This window comes from Natrix helvetica (genome assembly GCF_964273705.1).
Source record: "Natrix helvetica genome assembly, chromosome: W".
NCBI lineage: Eukaryota > Metazoa > Chordata > Lepidosauria > Squamata > Natricidae > Natrix > Natrix helvetica.
Window position 1 is genome coordinate 83,987,075 of NC_138555.1, and position 14,187 is coordinate 84,001,261.

General features: G+C 46.6%; 1 protein-coding gene across 2 annotated transcripts in view; it reads left to right on the plus strand.

Moving 5' to 3' along the window:
* Positions 1–426: 426 nt before the first annotated feature.
* The window catches only part of LOC309400812 (polyunsaturated fatty acid lipoxygenase ALOX15B-like), a 34,449-nt gene continuing 20,688 nt past the window's right edge, over positions 427–14,187 (plus strand). Inside the window, exons 1-4 of one of the 2 annotated variants that reach the window (XM_081969499.1) lie at positions 427–666; positions 4,068–4,175; positions 9,494–9,651; positions 13,396–13,602. In XM_081969499.1, the coding sequence (XP_081825625.1) occupies positions 4,088–4,175; positions 9,494–9,651; positions 13,396–13,602 (453 nt within the window). In that variant the 5' untranslated portion in view covers positions 427–666; positions 4,068–4,087. The remainder of the gene's footprint in view (positions 667–4,067; positions 4,176–9,493; positions 9,652–13,395; positions 13,603–14,187) is intronic. The other variant, XM_081969500.1, reaches the window with a different exon arrangement.

The following is a 14,187-nucleotide window of genomic DNA, read 5'->3' on the forward strand; positions in this document are numbered from 1 at the left end:
ATCTCTGGATCCCTTTGCCCGTCTTGGGGGAAAACCCTCCCGTCCGGGCTCTGTCCGGAATCAGGACCCTCCTCCGGACAGCGACCGCTCCGCGGAGACAGAACCAGGCAAGCCGGGGACTCTTCTCCTTGTGCGCAGCCCGATCCTAACCTGGGAGGATCGCGCAAGGGAGGGAGAAGCTGGGGTTTCTCTTACCGCCGCTTTTCCTTCTCCTCTTCCTCCCCGCTGTAGGATCGCCCAGCCCTGCCCGATTTGGGGCGGCAGGGCACCATAGGGGGGTGTAGTTAATGAGAGGTGGGCAACTTTGCAGGTGGGGAAGGGGCCAGAATGGGGCAGAGCTCCGACGCATGGGATTTGTAACTCTTGTCCTCCTTTTGCAGGCTGGGACTTGGAGTACTTTCCAAGTGGGGAAGGCTTGAAACAGGAGGAGGGAATCTGGTAAAGTGTTGATTGCTTCCTGTGCAAATTTGCAGGTACAGGTAGAAATTCAACTGGGACAACTCAGGCTCCTGTTCCTTCTTTCTTGGGTTTATCTCTTACCTGGACGCAGGGGTCCTCGACTTATGACGCCCAACGGAGCCCAACATTGAGTGAAACTTTGCTTCGAGCGGTTTCCCCCCATCCTACGACCCTTCTCGTCGTTAAGTGAATCCCGGCCGTCCTTCCGTGAGTCACCCGGTTGTTAAGTGAATCCAGCTCTCCTTCCCTCCCTCGGCTAAAGTTCGCTAAAAAGGGAATTGCGTCACACACACACACACACACACTCCCGCGGGACGCTGCGACTGTCGTAAGTTGGAGTTGGTTGCCCAGTGTCTGAATTTGGGTGACGTGACCCCCCCGGGGGATGCGGCAGCGGTCGCGAGCGTGAAAAAACGGTCGTGAAGTCACGGTTTTCGGTGCCATCGTAACTTTGAACGGTCACTAAGCGGCCGGGCTGTGAATGGAATAGCACCTGTATTATTTTGCCACTGCTTTGAGTGGTGCAGCAGGGATTCGAACAGAGTTTGTGTGCTTGTGTGGGTATATAATGTTGGTAAACTCATATATATGATATTTATATATATATATATGTATTTGCTTAGTGGTTAAGACTCCTGCCTAAGATATATATAGCCCGGGTTCTAATCCCAGTAAGGGTATGGCTAGCTGATGAGAGCTAATTAGCTCGAAATAGATCTATCCTAGTCTCCCTTTATTTATTTATCAGTACAATTACAACACACACATATGTGTGTGTGTGTGTGTGTGTGTGTGTGTGTGTGTGCGTAATGTTGCAAAACTTAATATATAATCTCAATCTTACACGGGAAAAGACCCGAATGCATATATATTTGTTTTCGTAGATTTTCACGGATGTAGGTATGTTGGTCTTGTTGTATTCGGGTCTTTTCCCGTGTAAAATTGAGATTGTCTTAGCAACATTTCAGCGAGGTCTTACTCGCCATCTTCAGGCTGGGTTTGGGGCTTAAAGCGTGATCGGGGCTGCTTAGAAAGACGGCAGCTCCGATCACGCTTTAAGCCCAAAACACCAGCCTGAAGATGGTGAGTGAGACCTGGCCGAAACGTTGCCAAGACAATCTCACTCTTACACGGGAAAAGACCCAAATACAACAAGACCAGCATATATACAATACAATACAATAGCAGAGTTTATATATATATATATAGCCATACATATATATATATATATATACACATATGTTTGTGTGTGTGTATATATATATATTCAAATCCCAGTAAGGGTATGGCTAGCTGATGAGAGCTAATTAGCTCGAAATAGATCTATACTAGTCTCCCTTTATTTATTTATCAGTACAAATACAACACATATATATATTTGTATGTGTATATATATATATATATATATATATATATATATATATATATATATATATATATATATATATATATATATATATATATATATATATATTTGTGTGTGTGTGTGTATTATATATCTGAGTTGTGCAACACACACACACACACACACTGTTGTAAAACTCAGTTATATGAGTTGTAAAATGTTGCAAAACTCAGATATATAGATACTGGTTACAGAGTCATAAATATATGTGCCCAAAGTCAGCGTTGGCTCCTGGCAATGAATGTAGACAAGTCAGTGCGGTTTTCATGGCAGCCTTTTATTTGCCCCCCCTCCCCCCTCCCAAATGTCAGAGGACCGGCCCAAAATCACCCTGCTGCCTGCTGTGTCTCAAGCAGGATTAGCACTCATGATTCCCTGCTCCTCTACCTAATTATCCCTTCCTCAGCCCGCCTCTGGGCTTATTCTCATGCCCAGGAAATCCTTGCCCCACCCCACCCCCCAAAAAAAGGAAAAAGGGACTTAACACCATCGACCTGGCTGGACTACTACACCGGAGTTGGGTCATCCCTGGTTAGCCCAGAAGGCAGCGTACCAGGAAGGCTGGAGGTGGGGGTGGGTGGGGGGGAATTAAATATATTTTTTTGCAATTTCAACCCCGGGATTTGAACATGTTTTTTTTCCCCAACGTTCAAATGCCAGGGTTGAAATTGCAAAAATATATTCATTTATATTTATAAATAAATATCTATATCTATATCTATATCTATCTAACTGTCTCTGTCTCTATCTATCTATAATCTATCTATTTATGTACCTACCTACCTACCTACCTACTTATCTACCTACCTACCTACCTGTCTGTCTGTCTGTCTGTCTGTCTGTCTGTCTGTCTGTCTGTCTATCTATCTATCTATCTATCATCTATCTATCATTCTCTCTCTCATTATATCTACGGTACCTACCTACCTACCTACCTATCTATATCTATATATCTATCATTCTATTGCTATATCTATCTATCTATCTATCTATCTATCTATCTATCTATCTATCTATCATCTATCTATCTATCTATCTATCCTGACCCCCCTCTTCATACACCAAAGCACTCCAAGACAAGGATTCTGCAAGATGATTTATTAACACACAGACTAGACCTTGGCAGCAATCCAGCCTGCCAAGATAGGACACAGACCGGATAGCGTCTCCAGCTCTGGTAAATATGTTGATTCCCGCAAACAGCTTCCGGAAAGTCATTCCTTATATACAGTCTTGAGAGGAGCCTAATTGCAACCACCTGAGTCCAATTATCTTCTGTAACTGCGTAGCTGTGCTCTGCGTCTATCAGCCCTCCGCTGCCGAGCATCCAGGACCAACTCCCTTGTCTCCTCCCCACTGCTCCAAGGCAGGGTGTCAGGAGCACACTCCCTTTGGCTTTCACCACTGATCCGTGCCTCAGGCGCCTCCTGGTGGCCAACCAGATTGCTGCTCGTAGTTGGAACCCTGTCCAGGGTACTCCACATCCTCCAGAGCCGACTCCTAGGGACCCTCACTGTCGGAGTCTCCAACTCCAACAGCTCCTGCTGGCCCACAACTCTATCTATCTATCTATCTATCTATCTATCTATCTATCTATCTATCTATCTATCTATCTATCTATCTATCTATCTATCTATCTCATCTATCTATCTATCTATCTATCTATCTATCTATCATCTATCTATCTATCTATCTATCTATCTATCTATCTATCTATCTATCTATCTATCTATCTATCTATCTATCTATAAATGACTGTGTGTGTCTCTGTGTGTGTGTGTTCCAACATAACTCTGGAGCGCCTGGAGCAATCTCAACCAAAGTTGGTACACAGATGACTGACTCTCTGGGAACAAATACTGTGGGGGTAAGACACCCCTAAAACCCCACGGGGTGTTTCATTGGTTCTGTGAAGATACAGCCTGTTGTGCCTTCAAATGGCTTCTACTGTACTGCTGTAAAATGGCTTCTATTGTACAGCACAGAGGAGTTGCCATGGTAACGACTCCACCAGGGGGCTCCCTCTGGTAAGGGGGTGGGTGGGAAATCCAACATTAGAAATTACGTTCGGTCTGGATATTTCCCCCCTCTAAATAAATAACCCGGGAAACTCCGGTTTATCGGCTAGTATATTTATATTTATAAATAAATGTATTTATATCAAAATAACAAATTCCCCTCTGGGATGTTTTTGTCTTTTTAGTGCCTTAAATTGCCCCCAAAATGCAGTTCAAAGCGATGCAGAAGTTTCAGAGGTCTTGGATGGTTTTCCGGAGCGGCCGGCAAATTTTCACCCAAAATTCAGCCCGAGGTAAGTAAGATTCCTGAGTCTTCTCCCGAGAGTCCTGCAGCCTAAGGATGCGATGCTCGGGAAATGCAAGGGAGTCCTCGACTTACAACTGCCATTGAGGCCAATGTTTGTGTGTGTTGTGGCCCTCCAGTGGTCAGCGGAGGTGGGAGCAGAGTCAGATAGTGAGGAGGGTTGGGGAGGAACCTGGGCCAGTCCTGGAGTCTGGGGAAGGCTCTGATGAGGGCTCCGCGTCGGAGGCAGAGAGAGGGCCAGGGCCGTCCGACAGTTATCAGCTGCCTTCAGTGAGGCAGAAGAACAGCTGGAGCCTGTTCCCAGTGTGCGCAAGCGCAGAGTTGCCAGACGAAGGGAACAGCTAAAGAACAGGGGTCGACTTGGGAGGAAGGCCACAGGTGGACGATGAGTGGCCCCTCCCAGAGGAAATAAAAGAGGGAGCGCCAGGGGAGTGGAGCTTGCAGGAGTCCATTAGTTTGCTTCATTGGTTCGAGACTCTCCGAGACCCCTTGCCAGATTTTGCCGATCTCGGCCTGTCAGCTCTCCCAGCCAGATGAGGTCTGTGACCGTAAATCCTCCCTCAAAAGACTTTGCTGGATGGGAAGGAGCAGAATTCACAGGGAAATTAATCCATCAATAATTGGCCCTAGTCAGGCCGGAGAATTTGACATTTTTCTCAAGTTGAAAAGTTGGTTTTCTGCCGGTTCTTTTTCAAATCTCTCCATTTCCGTTTTTTGTGTGTGTGGTGGGTGGGTTTTAGCATCTTCTTCATTTTATTACGAATAGTCCTTGAGTTACGACCGTTCGTTTAGTGATGGAAGTTACAACAGCCCTGAATAAAGGGACTTCTTACGATCGTGTTTCCCCCTTACGACGGTTGCAAGCATCCCCGCGGTCACAAAAGGATATAAATTCAGACGCTATTTATGACGGTCGGAAGGGTCCCAGGATCAGGGACAAGCAAAATCCAAGAGGGAAGCCCGATTCGCTTAACGACCGTAATGGCAGGGATTGACGTAACAGCAGGGGCAAGAAAGTTCATAAAATGGACAAAACTCACTTAAGAACAGTCTTCCTTCCTAATTGATTGTGGTCAATCCGTCAATTGGGCTAGAGCTGGAAGGGACCTTGGAGGTCTTCTAGTCTAACCTCCCTGCTTAAGCAGGAGACGTACACTATTTCAGACAAGTGACCGTCCAATCTCTTCTTTAAAACCTCTAATGTTGGAACAACCACAACTTCTGGTGGCCTTTGAAATCTTTCCGGACGGCTAATTCTCACCATCACAATTCAAGCCCAAGAGTAAAAGCCAAGTATTGTTTCCCTCTAATGTTCTTACCATTACGAATTCGGATATTTAAACCTAGAAAATCCTGGCTGTTCGGGTGGCTTGCAGCAGTCCTCGACTTACGACCACAATTGGGAGCATTAACAATTTCCATGGTTAAGCAATGCCCTCATTAAGCGAGTCACGCCCGATTTCATGGCCTTGTTTTTTTTACTACGATCGTTAAAATAAACCCATGCACTCCTTAAGTGAGTCACACGGTCGTTAAGCAAATCCGGCTTCCCCTACGGGCTTGGCTTGCTGAAAACCCCGCTAGGACAGTCACAAATGGCGATCACGTTACTCTGGGACTATCTGTATATATAAAAACGTGTCTGCGTGTCTCTGTGTGTGTGTGGGTTCCAGCATAACTCTGGAGCGCCTGGAGCAATTTCAACCAAACTTGGCACACAGATGACTTTCTCTCTGGAGACAAATACTGTGAGGGTAAGACGCCCCTAAAATCCCTCGGGGTGTGCGTTCTGTTAAGATACAGCCTGTTGTGCCTTAAAACGGCTTCTACCGTACTGCCGTAAAATGGCTTCTACTGTAGAGCGCAGTGGAGTAACGCCTTCATAGTACTCAACAAGGGGGCTCCCTCTTCTAAAGCTGAAAATTCAACATTAGAAATGACGTTCGGTCCAGACATTTTCCTCCTACAAATAAATACGCGGACAACGCCGGATTATCGGCTAGTTTAAGATATTTAACCAAAGAAAATCCAGGCCGTTGTCCGGCTTACAGCAGTCCTCGACTTACGCCCACAACTGGGAGCATTAATAATTTCCACGATTAAGCAATGCCGTCCTTAAGCGCGTCGTACTTGATTTTAGGACCCTGTTTTCGCTACGATCGTTAAAATAAATCCATGCGGTCGTTAAGTGAATCACACGGTCGTGATGCAAATCCAGCTTCCCCTACGGGCTGGGCTTTCGAAAACCCCGCCGGGATGGTTACAAATGGCGATCCCGTGCCCTTGTTGTAAATAAATTTTGATCCCCGGCTGGTAGAGATACCGTGACGGTCGTTAGTGCGAGGACTGCTGGCAAGTGCTCTTTTCCCAGCGCCATTGTTGAGCAGTCCCTAAAACGAATAAGCGCAGGGCTGCTTGCACTGGCCTTCTCTCTCCCGTGGCTGAGCTTCCCAGAAGCATAAGACAATTTTATTTTATTTTTAAAAAAAGATATCTCTTTGTCCTTGAATTCGAAGAGGTCACCCATCTGAACCGACATAAACTCCCTAGTTTCACTTGGATATCGACCAAGTTTCTTGCAAAATAGTTCCTCTTTGTTCTTGGGTTGATGGGATGTTTTTTGGGGAGGAAACGATGTTGACACGATGTACCAACTATCCCCAAAAAAAAAACACAAAACCAAACCCCAGAGTTTTTTGAGTTTGCTTTCATTTTGGGGAAATTCCTTTTTGCAAAGAGTCACTTCAGAAGAACGGCTTAAAATGGAGTTGTAAAATGCTCCAACGCGGAAAGTTTGGAAGAAGAGATCGGATAACCGTTTGCCTGAAACCGTGTAGGGTCTCCTGCCCGGGCAGGGGGTTGGACTAGAAGACCTCTAAAGTCCCTTCCAATAGAATCACCTCTAAAGTCCCTTCCAATAGAATCACATTCTATTCTAGTCTATAAAGGTAAAGGTTCCCCTTGCGCAGATGCGCCAGTCGTTCCCGACTTTAGGGGGCGCTGCTCATCCCCGTTTCAAAGCCGAAGAGCCAGCGCTTTCCGAAGACGTCTCCGTGGTCATGTGGCCGGCATGACTCAACTCCCGAAGGCGCATGGAACGCCGTTCCCTTCCCGCCAAAGGGGGCGCCTATTTTTCTACTTGCATTTTTCACGGGCTTTTGAACGGCTGGGTTGGCACAAGTCACGGGGGCTCACTCCGTTAATGCGGCGCTTGGGATTCGAACCGCCGAACGGCCGACCTTTCCGATCGACAAGCTCAGCGTCCGAGCCACCGCGTCCTCAATTCTAGTCTATCAAGAGAGCTTAACGTTCTTAAATCTTTAATCAGGAAGAAGTCACAAATTAAAAACAATGAGCGCGTTTCGCAGAACTGGGTGGGGAATTTTTCTACAGAAACCAACTGGGACAAACAGCTTAAACTGTAATAAAACAAAAACATCTGAAAGCTATTTAAGGGTGGTTCAATTCAATCGGGATTGAGGTGAGAGAGAGAGAGAGAGACTTGGAAGGGACCTTGTTAGGTCATCTAGTCCAACCCCCCCCCCAATTTCACCATTTCCAACAGTTGCCAGCCCAATCTCTTCCTGAAAGCTTCGCTGCTCAGTGACTCCAACTTTCCCAATGGACTCGGGATGGGGGAGGGGTGTCCCAAGGGCGATCAGGGGTCTCTCCCCCCCTCCAGGACGACGCGGTGCCCATCATAAAGACGAGTCAGTTTGTAAACATCAGAATTTGGATGGCGTTGACAGCTGGGGATGCCCAGATAAGGGGCATCCTTTATCCAGATATATACTTTTGTTAAGTGGCGTTGTTGGTATGGACGGTCACTAAATGAAAAGCCATAAGTTGAGGACTATCTACTCCTTTATTTCCCCTCCCGCATCTGGAACCGGCTTCTTATCATCCTTCAAGATTTTGTTTGTGTGTGTGTGTGTGTTTTAAGGCCATCTGGCTGACAAATCCTACTCAATGAGTAGTCCCTAATACACGTCCACGTGTAAGCAGAGGGGTGCTACTACGTTCCGCCTTAGGCCCAGGACTCTCTAATATCTTCATAAATACTAAGATGAGGGGATAGAAAGGGGACTTACCAAATTGACGGCTTTCAAGGGGAGATGGGACAGCCATTGGTCTGAAATGGTGTAGGGTCTCCTGCTTGAGCAGGGGGGTTGGACTAGATGACCTCCGAGATCCCTTCCGCCTCTGCTATTATCCTGTTATTCAGAAATTGTGGGAGCTTCATCCCTGGAGGCTTTCGAGAAGAGAGTGGATTGCCCTCTGTCAGAAATGGGGTGGGGTCTCCTGCTTGGATGGGGGGTTGGACTAGATGACCTCCGAGGTCCCTTCCAGCTCTGCTATTATTCTGTTATTCAGAAATTGTGGGAGCTTCATCCTTGGAGGCTTTCAAGAAGAGAGTGGATTGCCCTCTGTCAGAAATGGTGTAGAGTCTCCTGCTTGGATGGGGGGTTGGACTAGATGACCTCCGAGGTCCCTTCCGGCTCTGCTGTTATTCTGTTATTCAGAAATTGTGGGAGCTTCATCCCTGGAAGCTTTCAAGAAGAGAGTGGATTGCCCTCTGTCAGAAATGGGGTGGGGTCTCCTGCTTGGATGGGGGGTTGGACTAGATGACCTCCGAGGTCCCTTCCAGCTCTGCTATTATTCTGTTATTCAGAAATTGTGGGAGCTTCATCCCTGGAAGCTTTCAAGAAGAGAGTGGATTGCCCTCTGTCAGAAATGGTGTAGAGTCTCCTGCTTGGATTGGGGGGTTGGACTAGATGACCTCCAAGGTCCCTTCCAACCCCGTTAATCTGTAATTTTTATCACTTTCTCCTGTTTTCCTTCCTCCTGGTCCGAAAGACCCCCGCAACTAAACATTGCGCAAAGATTAAAGAATAATGGAAGGTGATTAAAAATATATATACGGGTTATTTGAATCCAATTATCCAAGAGCTGAACAGCTGAAAGCAGGAATGAGATTCTGGCTGGAAGTGTTTTAAAACAAAAACACCCATTTGCAGCCTGGCGTCCAAAAGTTTCTTTCATTCTCAGCCAAAATCCAAATTATGGAGAGGGAGAGAAAGAAAAAAAATCAACAATGGGTGATTTATGGTTCCTTCTCAGCCAAAATCCAAATGATGGAGAGAGAGAGAAGAAAATTCTCAACAATGGATGAACTGTTGCCCTTGTGGGTTCGGCTTTTCCCGCGATGATAAAATCAATGGGGTTGTTTTATTCAAGCAGGAAATGGACTGCAGATAAACGGGGAGAGTTTGAAAAAGAACCTTTTTTTCTTTTCTTTTTTGGCAGCTCACATTGGTAACCCTTGGAGAAAATTGGCTGTTTTCAACAACTCAGATTCGAACCGAACGAAGCAGAGCTCCAACTTGCACACCGGGGTCCTGGGAATGCAAGGATGTGGCTTCCCGTTATTAGGAAAAACCTCGCGCTGGCAAAGAGAAATGAAGGTAACGTTAATCTGTGTTGATTTTGTTTTATTTTTGCAAAAAAAAAAGAGAGGCGGTCCTCGACTTACGACCACCAACGAAACTTGTCGGTCGTTAAGTGAGTCGCCAGCCTTGACGTACAGCCCGTATTGCCTGGATCCATCCAAATCGAACCGGCCTCTCAACCCCGCTTGGCTTTTATAAAAAAAATATTTGGTCCACCCAGAGATAGTCCTTATACAATACATATACAGTTGGAAGGGACCTTTGGAGGTCTTCTAGTCCAACCCCTTGCCTTGCCTTACAAGGATTCATTTAGTGACTGTTCAGAGTTACAAGAGAAAAAGTGACTTGGGACGTGGGTTTTTTTTTGTTCCCCCCGCACGTACGACCGTTGCCTCGTTGCCAGGATCTCAGTTGCCTTCATGTTGAGTTTCAAGTCAACTTTTGCGCTCTCCTCCTTCGCTCGCTCTTTAGTTCCTCTTCGCCGTTCGAGTGATACCATCTGCATATCTGAGACTGTTGATGTTTAATTCCAAATTGGGATTCACCTTTCTCACGAAAGCGCTCTTGACCAAGCTCCTTCCCCAATATATTTATTGTCTTTTTAATATGACTGTACACCGCCCCGAGTCCCTTCTGGGAGAGGGTGCGGTTTAGAAATCAAATAAAAGTTAAAGTTAAGTTAAAGTTCCGCGTTCCAGTTCTCACGGTGGCTTCTTGACCCGCGTATCGGTTTTTCTCGAGAGACAAAGAAGAATGGTTTGGTAATCCCATCTCTTTAAAAGCTTGCCACCGTTTTGTGGTTGATCCACACCATCCAAAGGCTTTAGCGTAAATGAAGCAAAAGTAAAAATTTATGGAACTCTCCTCTCTTTCTCCCTGTTGGGAATTTGATCTCCAGCTCCTCTGCCTCTTCAAAATCCTGCCTGCACTCGATCCACATACTCCTGGAGTCTCGCTTGTAGGATCTGCAGCCTAACTTTGCTAGCCTGCGAAACGTGCCCTTCTTTGGAACTGGAATGTAAGCTGACCTTTTCCGGTCCTTGGGGCCGCTGTTGAGTTTTCCAAATTCCACTTTTACCGCGTCGCCTTCTAAGATGTTGTCTCGCCCAGTTGGAAAACGGTCACCTCCACTAACTGTGTGGTGGCTCAGACTTCCTGAGGCCCGTTTGACTTCACATTCCAGGATAGTTTAGTTTTCTTTATGGTCCTGGCACCTCATCCAGCGAAATGAAATGCCGCTTTCGGTGTATATATTGTAACTATAAAAATAAAAACCCGAACACACATCCGTCAGAGAGGGAGAGAGCGAGAGAGACAGAAAGAGAGAAAGAGAGAGGGAGAGATAGAGAAAGAGAGAGAGAGAAAGAGAGAGGGAGAGCGACAGAAAGAGTGGGACAGAAAGAGAGAGAGAAAGAGAGAGGGGGAGTGACAGAAAGAGAGAGAGAGAGAGGGAGAGAGAGAAAGAGAGGGTCAGAAAGAGAGAGTGAGAGGGAGAGAGAAAGAGAGGGTCAGAGAGAGCGAGAGAGAGAGGAAGAGAGAAAGAGAGGGACAGAAAGAGAGAGGGAGAAAGAGGGAGAGAGAAAGAGAGGGAGAGAGAAAGAGAGGGTCAGAAAGAGAGAGTGAGAGGGAGAGAGAAAGAGAGGGTCAGAGAGAGCGAGAGAGAGAGGAAGAGAGAAAGAGAGGGACAGAAAGAGAGAGGGAGAAAGAGGGAGAGAGAAAGAGAGAGAGAGAGAAAGAAAGGGACAGAAAGAGAGAAGGAGGGAGAAAGACAGAGAGGGAGAGAGACAGAAAGAGAGGAAGAGAGAGGGAGAGATACAGAAAGAGAGTGGGAGAAAGAGAGAGAGAGAAAGAGAGACACACACAGAGAGAAAACGAGAGAGAGAGAGACAGAAAGAGAGAGAAGGAGAGGGAGAGAGAGAAAGAGAGAGAAAGGAAGAGAGAGAAAGAGAGAGAGGGAAAGAGACAGAGAGAGAGAGAAAGAGAGAGAGAGAGAGAGAGAAAGAGAGAGAGAGAGAGAGAGAGAGAATAATAGGACTAGGACATAGATAAAAAACAGTAATGGGACGCCTGAAAAGGAATCTGGTGATTTCCGAAAGTTTTATTTGGCGAGCGCAACCGGTGAAGCTTGCAAAACTCGAGACGCAAAATTCCTTGAGGCCAAGTTGCTGGGAGCCTCGGATTCCAGCGAGATAAATTTCCTCCTTCCTCAATCCCACAATCATTTTTGATTTTTTCTAGTGGGGAAAAGAAAATAGGGAAGACAAGAGAAAAAAAAAAAGAATTGACCTCCGACTCTTTTTTTTTTTAGCCCGGTGCAAAATAACAACATTACAGCCTCCACTTTGTACTTTTACACACTAGGACACAACTAGCCGTTGCTACAACAACAAATTGTCTGACTGGAAAAACCAAAGCCCGAGTTTTCGTCTTTGTTTTTTCATCGCAAGGACAAAACATCTTAAGAAACCCCAAAGACAAAATCCAGCTAGAAAACCAAGGAGTCTACGAAATACCATGCAAAATCTGCCCTGCAACATATATAGGACAAACGAACAGGAGAATAAATGCACGCATCGCAGAACACAAGAACGCAGTAACACAAAAAGAAAAAACTTCCTCCCTTTTCCAGCACCTTAAAGCTCCAGGACATGAAATCAATTTTGAAGGAACCAGGTTAATCTCCAAAACTGAACACCAAGAGAATAATTATGGAAGCTATCGAAATAAACACCCCACAACATGAATAAACATGGCGATATCTCCCGCCTACCAGATATCTGGAAACCAGTCCTAGTCAACAAACGAGCCCCACCCACCACCCAGGCCGTTACAACACAAAACAACAACGGACACACAGCCAGCACCAATCTGCACCAATCTACCAATCATGATACAACCACACAACCAATCGTTCCACTTACTGAAACAAAGCCAGCACTCCACCCCCCCACCCCCCAGATTTATAGAAAGGCAGCAGCTTCGACCACGCTTTAAGCCCAAAACACCAGCCTGAAGATGGCGAGTGGGACCTCACTGAAACGTTGTCAAGACAATCTCAATCTTACACGGGAAAAGACCCGAATACAACAAGACCAGCAAATATATGTCTGTCTGTCTGTCTGTCTGTCTGTCTGTCTGTCTGTCTGTGTGTTCCAGCATAACTCTGGAACGCCTCGAGCAATTTCAACCAAACTTGGTACACAGATGACTTTCTCCCTGGAAAAAAAAACTGTGGGGGTGGGTGGGTGGTAAAACACTCATAAAACCCCACGGGGTGTGTGTTCTGTTAAGATACAGCCTGTTGTGCCTTCAAATGGCTTCTACCGTACTGCCGTAAAATGGCTTCTACTGTACAGCGCAGCGGAATTGCCACGGTAATGGCTTCACAGTACTCCACAAGGGGTGCTCCCTCTGGTAAGGGGGCAAAATCCAACATGAGAGATTATGTTCGGTCCGGACATTTCCCCCCCCCCCCTATAAATTATAGGCTAGCAATAAATAAATAAATACAAAATTATGCCTATGCCCACATATATTAGATGACCCATAGGAACAGCGCAGTGCAGTTCGGATGTGTGCATGTACAGGGCGGGAAAAACGAATATCAGGTCTGCTGCTTGAGCAGGGGGTTAGACTAGAAGACCTCCAAGGTCCCTTCCCGCTCTAACCTGATTCTGATTGAGTTACTGTTTATTCACTGTATTTCTTTCCCCCAAAATTCCATCTGTCCATCACTGATCTCCCTTTTCTCCTCCGAAGCAGGAAAGGAAGAATTTTGAGAGACAACGGAGCACTCGGTCCTGCCCGGAAGCCCCCCCGTCCTGGGTGTACAAAGTCCGAGTCACCACTGGGAAGCTTTGGGGATCGGCCACCTTCGACTGCATCTCCATCACCCTGGTGGGCTTAAAGGGGGAAAGCCAGAAACATCTCTTGGATAAGACTGGGAAGGACTTCATCCCCGGGGCGGTGAGAGAATTACACCCTTGGCGCAAGCGGGGTGGTGGTGGAGGGGTGGGAGAAGCCATTTTGAGTCTTCAGAACTTTAGCTCCTGCTTGCGAGCATCACGGCTTTGTTGCTTTCTGATCCGCTTTCCCCCCAAATAAGACCCACTCTTATTTTCTTATGGGCCTCAAAATAAGTACTAGGGCTTATGTCCCCCCCCCCCCCAATGTACGGGAGGACCACTTCTGCTTGATCACAGCGTGGCAGGAGGCCACAGCAGTGGTGAAATTCAATTTTTTTACTACTGGTTCTGTGGGTGTGGCTTCGTGGGTGTGGCAGGGGAAGGATACTGCGAAATCCCCATTCCCTCCCCACTCCAAGGGAAGGATACTGCAAAATCCCCTTCTATCCCCACTCCTGAGGAAGGATACTGCAAAATCCCCATTCCCTCCCCACACCTGGGGAAGGATACTGTAAAATCCACTTTCCTCCCCACTCTGGGGGAAGGATACTGCAAAATCCCCATTCCCTCCCCACTCCTGGGGAAGGATACTGCAAAATCCCCATTCCCTCCCCACTCCAGGGGAAGGATACTGCAAAATCCCCAT